General features: G+C 41.4%; 1 protein-coding gene across 1 annotated transcript in view; it reads right to left on the minus strand.

Moving 5' to 3' along the window:
- Positions 1-12,457, minus strand: part of DMRT1 (doublesex and mab-3 related transcription factor 1) — a 58,524-nt gene that overhangs the window by 14,774 nt on the left and 31,293 nt on the right. The window contains exon 4 of the mRNA XM_005522765.2: positions 10,188-10,350. Within this exon, the coding sequence (XP_005522822.2) occupies positions 10,188-10,350 (163 nt within the window). The remainder of the gene's footprint in view (positions 1-10,187; positions 10,351-12,457) is intronic.

A 12,457-nucleotide genomic window follows, 5' to 3' on the forward strand; every position in this document is an offset into this window, starting at 1 on the left:
TAACACTTTTACCACCACTGCTGTCATCTCCTGCCCATCCTCTACCCTCTCTCCTCCCTAAGAAACCTCACCAAATTCATTAAAGCCTCTAGTAAAGAAGTAGGTGAGATTAATATTGTATCATTGAGCTAATTATGAATACAAATAAGACTAGAATGCTACTGGTAAGCCTGGAAGCCTCTGTACTTATATTATTAGTGGGTCTGAAGCTTTACCTTCATACTGGCTGAAGCAGACTCAAAGATGAACTTTACAGTGTTGGCTTTTTCAGATAAATGTAACAAATCAACCAAATAAAATCAGTATTAATAAACATATTTGTGAAAACTGTTATAAGCTAGAAAAGTACAATTTCACTGCAGTATTAGCACTTAAAGCAAAAAAAAAGTGTAGGAACTGAAAATAGGTGAAGAGGACAAATGAAGTAAGTTATCTCTCCTAGTAACTAGTAACAACTGCAGTCCCACTCCTTTTTTTCCACTTCTGAACTACGTTTAACACTTGAGCCCAGGTCTCAGAAATCTAAAATGAAATATAACAGTATTTCCAATAGATTTCCCCCGATGGTTGAAAAGTCAGGCAATAATAAAACCAGAAGACTTCAGTGAAGATTCCAGAAAATGACAGCTTTGTTTGAAACTCAGAAGATAAAGCAGTCACTAAAGGCAGTGAAATGTAACTTAATTCACAGGCTCTGCAGAACAGCACTGAAATAAAAACACACAAAAATCACAGGAAGTATTTAAAAACTTTGCTGGTCTGTCTCAAATATTTTCTTTCTTTTTTATCTGTTAACTACCACCTAACTTTTACTGAAACAAGTTATTGTCCTTCTCTGTAGGCCAACCAGCATGGGGTGCCTTCCACTTTATGCAGCTATTACTGCTTAACTTCAGAGATGTTTCTCAGACCATCAGATGTCCAAGACAGTACATTTATCTCCAAAGACTCAGTCTTGACTTACTGATACACAAAGTGTCTCGGTTGTGTTTTGCAGTGACTTCCCACTTCTGTAATTAGACAACGGCACCTACTATTTTATCCTATTCTCAATGACCTTTGTGCTCACGCTGCAATTGAAAGGACTAACACAAGCACGGAGAATGTGTCCAATCTCAGCACAGGTGTAAAGTAACTTCTGTATTTTTTGTATTTTAAAGCTTCTGCCTAAGTTTTCCCCAATTCTTCTGGATCCATGCTTCATCTTCCAAGCTCTAGGAGACATTTACACATAAAAACCTCCAAACCTGTTCAGCTCTGTTTCAGTGGTTACCAGCCAACTGCATCCATCATCTCTACCACAGATAGAAAACTTGTTGAAAAAAGGATTTTTTGGAAATAAATGGCTACTTCACGGAAGAGCTAATGCTAAAACGCAGCACTTTAACAAAATACTGCAATATGTATTAAGAAATAGTATAAATGTAAGACAGGGTCCCATCAGAGAAATCTGTGAGTGTATGCAGTCTTTGTACACATAGTGTATGTGTATCTATATATCCGTGTCTATTGATATAGGCACTCACACACAAGTGCAGATATGTGTAGATTATATATATTATATATATAAAGCTAACTTTCAGTCCTCAGAAAACAAAAGCTATCCCCATATAACAGCCAAATTCCTACATAACTCAATTTCGACATCTCATCTGGTGTGAACTGCACTCATTCCTAGTGTAAACCCCAGCGCGCTCTGCAATGATATACTGTAATGTCACATCGCAATCTGGATTTACTATAAAGGGCTGCTGACGAGTTTCAGAGCAGTAAACATTGCTGCGAGGTGTATTTCACACTGAGCTGGTTTTTATGAAGAACACTTCACCGCCCAGCCACGGCACCCAGATGATGAATGGTGAAAGATGCATGACAAGCTTCATCATTGTTTGTAAATCTTAACTGTTCCTGCTCACTAACTCTGCAGGCAATTTTCAAAGACAGCGGCCGACAGAAGGACAGCACAGCTTTCCTGAAGGTTATTCAACTTGTACTTGGCCTGAGCTATGCCTGTGAGGAGCACTGGAAATAAAACTCATTGGCTACACTGAATCATAGAATTAAAAATGTCTGATAGGCAGGCACACTGATGGCTGCCAAATTAAGAAAGCCTGTTAAGTAGCCTTGGTATCTGAACCCTACCCTGCCCTGCAGGGTTATGTACATCAAGTGCAGGGAACATACATCAGTATTATTTACACATACAATATAAATATGTAGATTTATAAACAGGCAGAATTAATTATAGGCTGTCTGATCCTGCTCCCACATGACAATTCCCTGTTACCCTGTGCAGTTATACACAACAGTCCAACACCCTCCAGCAGCTTTGCCCACTGCTTGTAGGAAAGCTACTTCTTTTCTGTCAGAAGTTTGCTTTTGTGACAGGGGAAAGGAAAAGATGGAAAACTCATAGCACGCAAGCACACCAGTAGGAGCAGATGCTACCCTTCTTTGTTTCCCCTGAAATCATTCTGGGAGCAGCACCATGGATTGCAACAGCCACTTGCAAAGAATCACAATTCAGCTGCTTTCAAGAGGAAAGGGCAGCCTACACTACAGAGCCTTAGTAATTAATTTTATTTTCTCTTTTTCTTCAGAGCTCAGTAACAAACACTTATTTTTCTAGAGTTTCTCACAATTTGCACAGGGTTACTCTATAAGCAGAAGCTGCAGAAGAACTAGCTCAGATGTAGACTCTCACCTGAGCTGCAAAACTGGCATGAACTGCAAGGTGGTCTAGATAGGCTCTCACGCACTGAAAAGATTACAGCTGAATATGGAGTTCTCTCTTTTCTTAACCAGACAAATTAGGAGGATGCAATTGCACATTAAACCAAAGTGAAGAGGCCAGCAGCTATCACTGCTACAATTACAAATCATGCCTGGGTAATCACTACTGTCCTGACAAGATGGCTTCATTTGTTCTATCACTTTATGGGAATGTCTGATGGTTGATTTCCACCAATTTCTGTCGCAGTGGGAAAGATTCTGTATCCAGAGGTAATATATTTAGAGCATACCAGGTGTAAAAGAAAGGAGAGCAACTGATAGTGTTGATTTTTTCAGTAAAGGACCCAACATTCTTTAAAACATGAAGAAAAATCCCACACAGCCTCATCAGCTGTGTAACATCCACCATCTGACATAAAGAGCAGCTTATACATGCACAAAGTTAAGTCTGGGGTGCAGAGGGTATCAGCCACTGGTCTTCTCAATATATAGCTCTAAAATGCTTGTAAATGGAGGAGGCATTGAGAAACCTCCCTCTGCTAAGAGACTCCAAAGCAGAAGAATGAAGGTGTCCAAGGAAAGCTAACAGAGCCATTATGTGTTCCAGGACAGCACCCTGGTAGGTGCACAGAGAGATGCTGATGCCCTGTGCAGGACCCAGTGCTACCAGGGTGGCACCATTCTCCCACTGCTGGCTCTCTGCTGCACCCTCAGCAAGGCTTTCCCTACTGGGATTGATGGGACACTGCAAACTTCCTTTCATAGAAGGAAACCGAAGAAATAGAGATCTTGGCAGTACACATAAATGTACTGCTTTGGATCTGGCACCTGCCTGGGCCAACTGTACCACTGATTTAAGTTTCCTCAGAATAGAAGGACTTTCCTCAAACCCTGTTTTACCAACTCAAAGCCTGAAACTCAAAACAAAATGCAGGCTTCAATTTCAAAAACCCTGCATCCTTTGATCCACAAAATACTAAACAATGGAAAAATACATCCCACGAAGAAAAACTCTTTTTCTGATAACTATGATAATGTGTGTATGTGATTTTGCAGGTGGAGAGGAGAATGGGGTGCCACTGGCAACTGCTGAGGGTTCAGGCTGTCCCACTCTCTCTTGCTAGAATGCTGAAAAATGAAGGCATTCCCATACAGTTTCCACAAGAGCTTAAAATTCCTGCTAGGGGCTGCTAAAGCCTCAGACCAGAAATACCTGTGTTTCTACAAAAACAGGTGGAAAGCCTTCAAAAATACAGTTTTTTCTACTATTCTTGAGGCAGGACCAGTGGCTCCTCCCAGATCAAAACACGAGGGTTTGTCAGTTGCCCTGACATGAATCAGCAAAACCTGTGAATCGAAAGTCAAGAAACAAGCCTGTAATTCTGCACTCATCCAATGCAAAGCTGCTCTGTGTGCTTTTGAGTGAGCATAACATAAATGTTGCATTTAGACAAGAAACTATTAAAATGAGCCTTTTAATCAGGACTGAACTAAAGAAGAATGCAAAAAAAAATGAAATGCTCATATTACTTTATTTCTAGGAATTCTCACCAGACCTTATTAAGTTGTTTAAATATTGCTCAAATCTTCACTAATGTAATCTCATTTAGAACACAGACTAGTAATTTATAAAAAAAGCTTCCACACACAGAAAAATGAGCTTATACTTAATATGCCTTACATTCTCAAATGTATTTTGACAGCTGCAGTTACAACTATTGGAATTATCAAGTATGATTAATACTGTCATGAATCAGGCTTAGCAACCCAATTAGTTTAAAAGGTAAAAAAAAGGCCATGCTCAAAAACTGCTCAGCTACACCCAAAATTCAAATTTTCAATGAAAATGACACGTTAAAAAGTCATCTTCCTAAGGAGATCCATAAAGCATTGCAATGCACATGCAACATAATTAAGGCATACAAAAATGTAATACAAAATCTGCTCACCATCCTTGTAATCAGTGCCAAAGGGAAGCTGCATGCAGCATAACCACTGAGGACTGCAAGAAGCAGAAATGAGAACGCACAAAAAATAAAGAGTTACCCCAAGTTCAAGTGACCCACGTGAACTAACTGTAGAAGACATACATATTTAGATCCTTACCCCTTTCCTCTCTTTTAATGCTATATCAAAATCCATTGATAAAAGTTTGATGTAAAATGATACTGGAAACGAGAGTCTTGAATTTTCAGCAAAAACTGCTTGCTCTTTCATCATAAAGGACAACTCTTGAGTAGAGGTCACTTTTTAAGCGGAAGATGCGCAGACAGACACACATACGTAACACAAGAGCTAAACGCTGATGAACTTCTTGGTGCAAAATTTTATCCTCCCCATATACTCTGCTGCTGAAACTCTTCCAAACTCAAGATGATTTCTGGTGATGCTCTCCAAAGAGGAGCACAGAAAAGGAATAAAATGTCTCACACCTGGAAACACCTGCACTGCCTGGGACTGAAACAGCTACTCTTAAGTTTACACAGATTGTGGCTAGCTGGCTGAGAGAAGAGAATTTGGGCTATCTGCTACAATTGTTTCCCGTTTCCTAAGCACTTTATTAGTCTAGCTTTGTCAGAGCATCTTCTCAGCTGGCTGCAAATTAAGAGCACACAGAGGGAAGGCTTTTTGCTGCTCTTTGGGCAGCATTTCTCAGTGATATCAAACCAGTCAGCTTTGTCTGCAGTGCTGTCTTTGTAACTTTGATGTTTGCAGAAAGCAGTCCAGGTTCAAGGAAATGGTCTCAGTAATCTTTTGCTTGCCAGGACTTCTTGACCTCTCTGAACCTACAGCCAGGTTCCACCTGTGGCTCTGAAGTGTTACTTGTTTGCCATGGCATTCACTTCTAGGACATAGGTTCATGCAAAATTACAACATATAGGAAGCCGCAAAAACAGAATAACTCTGGTGCACAAAAACCCGGTTGGGAAGAAAACAACCAATCTTTTCATCTCTCAAGCATGTTTCTGGGGCACATAGCATTCCTTGCATTCCAGTAATGCTTTTGTCAAAGTGAAACTTTTTATCTTAAGCAGGGAGACTGCTTCCAACATGCCCTTTCTTGTGGAACTACTGGAAGAGGCTCTTTACAGAGCTGCTCCAGTTTGGCTGGGCTTTTCCCATGGCTCAGTACTGCTGTTTATGCAGCATCCAAGCACAGAAGAAAGGGTGAGTCTCTAAATGCAGGTTCCAGAAATCTGTGTGTCACTTTCACTTCCACAACCGTAAAACTGGGGATACCTGCTATTTGAAAGGACTGTGAAAAAGTGTTTCAGAGCTAGAAGCTGTTATACTGACACAGAAAACCTGTTACAAGAAATGTTCTTCTTCATAAAATGATGTTTGCTTATTCACACAAAACTGCTGATGTTTTCTGCATCAAAATATCATCTTTTCTAACATGTCTTTGGGAGAACGCTCAGACTCCTGCCTAATGTGCAAACACGGCACTGCTCCAGTCCTGAATTCCTTGTATTTCCAACACTCACAACACTTAGGACAGGAAAATAAAAAAATCAAATCTGTCCAGCAGCTGGAACAAAAATTTAAATGCAAGGCATCTTTTTCACCACAGCCAGATATATGGCACAATTATTTTAACAATTCACACAATGATGACATAGAGGAGGTTCTACTCTATGCCAACTTTAAGACCAGGTAACTATTCTAAAATCACAAGTGTCTGCAGATAAAGAGGTATTTATCTTTTCCATCTTTCTATTTAAATATTAAATTTTTCTGCCACTTTCCCAAACCTGGAAAACTTTGATACCAATAAGCAAATGCTGAACTTTCATGCAGTGGAAACAGGACCCAGAGCGAGGCATGTGCCTCGCATGAGCTTTCTTGCTCTCTCAAACCAAGGTCGTGCACAGGGTATTTCACAATTACAAATGCTGGAGTGTCTGACTGCAAATCTGTGGAAGGTGTTAAGACTATTCTGGGTAGTGAGCCAAACCTAAGAAGCTTCATTGAAAAAAAAAGAAAAAAAAAAAAAAAAGAAAAAAAAAAGAAGCACGCAACTGTCCCACAGAAACAAAGTATTTGGCTTTTGGAGATTAAATACCTTGTTGTGTCCCACTCTCACATCCCCACTTCTCAGCTGGTCTTCCAAAACTATGCTTTTGCATGCACATCACAAGATTTGACAACATTCTCATATACATTTTCCTCCTACTGCTTTTGAAGAAAAAAGAAGGAAATAATTTGTATAAAATCTCCCTCCTACCTAGAAATTACTGCCTAAAAACTTGGTGACCTAAGGAAGCCTTCTAAAAACATCCTTTGCTGTTTGTCACTGGTTTATCAGCTTTGTCTCCCCTTTTTTCTCCAGTTTCTGCTGAAAAGGCAGCAGCTGTGCTTAGCTGGAAGCAAAATATTTTACTTGGAAACTCTTCAGACTGCAAGGAGGTTGACTGATGGTATTTTGCCACTCAGAAAACATCAGCCCATTACTACATGCAAGACACTGTAACATGCCATGATGGTCCTGCACAAGTGCTAGAAGCTTCCAGAGATCTTCATATCAGTGGAAGAAAGAAAGTGTAGATCTGCTAGTTCATCTCTCATCCCTCTTACTGTAACTGGTCTAAGCAGGAAGTTAACTTGCCAGAACAAAATTAGTTAAATGGTGTCACTTAAATACCAAGGCAACACATGAACTGGCAAAGCCTCTATAATGCTGAAGCTGCAGCTGAATTGCGGGTATTAGACTGCATGTGTGTGTTTTAAGACTACTGCAGACTCGTGCCTGGGAATTTAATAGCCATTTTTGCTAAAGATGCACATTTTGAAAATGTGGCTAAAAATCAATTTTTTATTTTGACCTGCAGCTCCTCTAAGCACATTGTTACCCTTCTGCGAAATTTCTGGGTTAGGAATATGTTAAGTCTTCACAGAGATCTTAAAAATATAGTTACAGGTTTGCTGCAGGAGTTTAGGTTAAGTTTTACAGTCTACATCATATAGCAAATTATGTTCCCTTCTTGATCTAAAATCCATCAATGCATATTTTAAAAAGGAAGTCTCTGAGCATGACTTCCACTTCAAACATACAAAAGAAATTAATAAAGTATGATTTGCTTCTTTAAAACATGCACTAGAGTTGTCTTCAGCAAGTAGCAACCACTAACCTTGCAGCAAGACGTCACTTAGGCTTCATAACAAAGGCAGTCAGGCACTGGACAGAAAATTCAGCCCAACAATCAACAGAGAAATATTTAAGAACATGTCTTTTGTAGGAGACAGCAACCGCAACATGTGCAGTCAATATTTGGGGAAACAACCGATCCTCTTTAATACACAGGATCCACTCAGCACTCACACAGGTGACAATAAAGAGGCAAGAAACCTCTGAGGTCTGTGAAAAGCACCACAAGAAAAATGTCATGGAAGAGTAAATCATGCATTTCCTGGGAGTATCACTTTGTCTATAGACAGAAAAAGTAAAAACATCTCTTCCAAGAACATGCCTAAGAAGATGCTTCTAAGAAGCTTGTTGGCTGTGATACTGCTCATGGGTTCAAATTTCTTCCAAAAAACATTGGTGCCTCTTTTACCCACTAGCTCCCTGCTATGGAAAAACACTTCTTCAGAGTCTGGAAAATGCTGTTTGATCTCAGTAAATTACATCTCACTGCTTGTCGGTTTCTGATTGATGGTGTAACTTAGGGAACAATATCTGTGTGTGGAATAGTGTCTGGAGAAGCAGTCAGGGATTATTGAAAATACAGTATTTATGCAGTTTAAAAATCAGTGGAACATTACGTATAATTTTTTTTCTAGAGTGATGAAAAATTGCTGAAGTGCATTTGGGAACAAAGGGTATAAGGTCTTTTGTCTGTTTTTAAAAACACTTGGCTGGTAAGACTTCTTAGTGAGTTAGTAGTGATGGATGCAAGAAAAAGTGTCAACCGCAGTTGAGCATAAAACCAACTGCTTCTCCAACCAATGGGCAGAAAGGAAGACGTCACCGTTCAGTGGTGGTTAGAAAAGAGGAAATAAAATAAAGTTGAAGAAAAGAGAAGGAAAATGAACCAAGGATCACTGATTTCTCTAAGCCATTTAAAACTACTGGAGAAGGAGAAAAAGTCTAAGGTTTCATCATACCATGTATTATTTCTTCATCTATCTAACATGCCACTATTAGTTGGAAGACTTTCAGAAACAGCCACGATGTAAGAACAGCCACCTCCTCAACAAAAATGATTCTGGAGTCAGTGAATACAAGGGCTCAGTACTGACTTACACAAGCCACATATACACTTCATCGTCCAAAACATCATTTGAATCCTTAAGGTCTTGTCATGACACAACTGAAACAGACACCAAGACTTCAGCCACAGAAGGACTATGACTGAGAACAATTATGGAACCTATCAACATACATCCTTCCACCAGACAGAAAAGGAGAAAACTAATTTCAGTGTAGAAGGAAATAGAAGCAAATGAGGATGGATGCTGTTATCAGTGTTGTGACTCTGTGAAATAAAAAAAAAAAACAACAAAAACAACCCACTGAAACTTGACAGGTGTGAAGTAAATGAAAAAATATACTTCCTACAGACCATACAAAATTAAGCCAAGTTGATTGGTACAGAGAAACAAAATGTATGAAAAGCTTATTGTCCTGGCTCAGGATACCTTTGAATGCCAGAGAGTGTGAAGATTCTGTTCTCTGTTTCTCATATTTCTCCAGCATCAGTTACTGACCTGATTCAGTGATGGAGAGGCAGCTCAGTGGAGTTGGATTACTCCAGCAGAGCCATGTTAACACCTATGTCAGCACTGTCTGCTACAGGAGTAAGGGAACAAGGAAGTGTGAGAAACATTGTCAAAACCACAGGGTAAATTCACCAGCGCTGGAAATTACTGCGGATTACAGTAATCCTTAGGACAGTGAAACACAAAATGGAAAGAAAGATTTATCTGCAGTAGTTTTAAATTAAGTAACATGGTATGAGTTTGAAAAAAAAACAACCTGGAAGCAAGTCTGTAAAGGGCTTCATTATATGGTTGGGATGCAGCAGTTACCACATGTTGTTCAGAAAGGATGGCAAAGACTCAATGGGAGGCCTGTGGAAAAAATCACAGCATTTCTGAGAAGAAAGGTAATTTGGAGGTTGAAGCAAAGATGGTTATTTACTCTTGTGAGGGAGCCAGGTGCTAAGCACCAACAACAGCATCTCGAGTACAGCTGTACAACTTAAGAGACAAGTAAGTGTAGAAGGTACAGCTGATTGGACTCCTGAACCATGAAGCTTCTGAAGTGAAGACTGCATGTCTGTACACCATTAGCCTTACTTTGCCACCACACTACAAGCCTTCCAGAAATTAGTCACTATCTCTAAAACAGCTACTTTATTATGCTTAGCTTCCTTCCCAGCAGCAACCCACACCTCCTGGGTGCAGGTCCAAGGAAAGGTGGTGCCATGTGCCACAGTGGGTGCACTTACCTCTTGCTTTTGACTCCGAGGAGGAGGGGATGTCCTCAGAGGTCAGGATTTGGGGTAGGCACATGGGAGCACCAACCCCCTGTCCCAAGTAGGAGGCAGGTGGGTAGTAGGAGCACATGCGGTACTGGGAGCTGACGGCATGGTGTCTCTCCATGCCTTTCACCTGTCAGGAGAGAGAAATGCAACAGCAGCCTGTGAGAGCCAAGCCCCAATGTCATGGGGGCATCCCACTATCCCTCTCCCACACTCCTCCATGGCTTTGAAGGAGGTGACAGTGGATGCACAGGAAGTAAAATTCTGACATGCTGGCCTTGTGTTTTTGATTTGGTGGCTTCACAGTCTTCCCACACTGACCAGCTACAGGTTGTGTGGTATTGAGATGTGACCCAGCAGCAGCAGCAGCAGCAGCAGCAGCAGCAGCAGCAGCAGCAGCAGCAGCAGCAGCAGCAGCAGCAGCAGCAGCAGCAGCAGCAGCAGCAGCAGCAGCAGCAGACCTATGGCTGTTTTATCTTACTGCAGATGGAGATGCATCTGGCACACCAGCAAGAACTCTTCACTGCAAGCAGCTTCCCACCAAGTCCCCAGCTTATGGCACAGACAAGCATATACACCTGGCCAGTGTCAGAGGTGAAGTGTCCATGCAGCTCCTACACCCCCCAAAGACTAACCCATCTCAGACTGGGGGTAACTGCCCTGCCAGGGACCTGCTGGGTGGCTAAGGAGGACAGTCCTATTGACCGACTCTCACAGGATATACTCCATGGCACTGAGCAGTGACACACACAAAAACAAACACACTGTTTTTCTTACCACACCATAAGATAGCAAAAACATTTTTCTGAGTTACTGAAAAAAGCAAGCTGTATTTAGATTACAGAAGAGGCTAGTTGTGGAGCCACAACTCGACACCAGCCAAGAGGTCTGCTATGCCAACACGGCATCCACCAGATACCCCTTTTCCACACATTGCAGCAAAGTGGCAACAGTCAGAAACCAAAGTTTATCCTATTCCAATGCCCTGATATCATCCAAACTGATCTCAGAGAAGTGGTAATGCTTTCTTAAATTTGTGTTTTATGGAAGAACAACCAACTACTATTACTTGTTACAAAGCCCCACAATGCAACGTGGCCTCTACTCCAGAAATGCAGTCAAACCACTTTACAAGATTAACATTTTCAACAGGAAAGATAACACTAGTTGGTTTCCCTAAGTATGCTGGGAAGTGAATGACTGAAAGATGGAAAGCTTCTGGGCAGACACAAAACATCAGAGTTTTGTACTGGTTACAGTAGTAGCAGTGCCAACAATAATGCACATCCAGCTATGCCATCACACAATGTCTGTGTAAGCAGACATGCTTGGCAGCCTTTTCAGCTACGTCCCACCACAGGTCTGCCTCCTCCACTGTGGCCCCCTTGGGTCCCCCAGCTGTGCCTGAAGCACTGCCCCTCAGCCCTTCCCCGGCTGCAAAGCTCAGAGCCAGGGAGCAGGGGAGGCTGGGTGTGAACCAGCTGTCTCAGAAGGCTGTCCCATGTCAGCTGACTTACAGGGTCTGGTCCTGGTGGTAGGAGACACCAGCACCTCCCAGAACCACCCCAAAATGCAGTCACCCCTTTTGTTTTCCAAGGGCCCCTGTAAGAAGAATCCCATATCCATTTTCATATGCTTCAAATAATGTGGCCCGAGCCACATAAAATCCCGCTGATGCTCTCTGAGGCATGTTTGCAGTGAGATTAAGTGAAGAGAGAGAAAGGTGGCTGTTCACAGGAAGCAAAGTGAACCTCCGCCTGACTTCTGACAGCAGCATAGTTGCATATACTTGCACATATACTGAGGGACTTGCTTTTAGCCTGTGAAAGTTAAGAGTTTTTCTACTACAAATTAAAGTGATACTTAAAATTTTTGTTTTCTACTTCCACATGCAGAAGAAGTTAAACACACACTGAAGTTTCACCCAGAATAAATAGTAAATTGCTCTTCAAAAACTTAGTGAGTCATCCTGAGGAAGACTGAACTCAAAAGAACCACTGACATTGCTTCTCCTCTTCTGACGAAGGGCACTCTCCTTTTTGGAAACAAGACTCCCTCAACAGAACCTTGCTGCTGTGCAGTATAAACTACCCAAAAGCACAGTCCAAAGTGCATTTTGAATCTGCACACCTGCAAAGCGCAACAGCCCTGGAAGTATTGGGAGAAAACAAAAGTTAGCAAACTCATCTATGCTGTGTTGCAGTCTTCCTTCCCTTGGTGGGGCAGGGCAGCATCCA

The sequence above is a fragment of the Pseudopodoces humilis genome, chromosome 4 (assembly GCF_049639895.1).
Source record: "Pseudopodoces humilis isolate 2021_Gansu_Grassland_sample_001 chromosome 4, ASM4963989v1, whole genome shotgun sequence".
Taxonomy (NCBI): Eukaryota; Metazoa; Chordata; class Aves; order Passeriformes; family Paridae; genus Pseudopodoces; species Pseudopodoces humilis.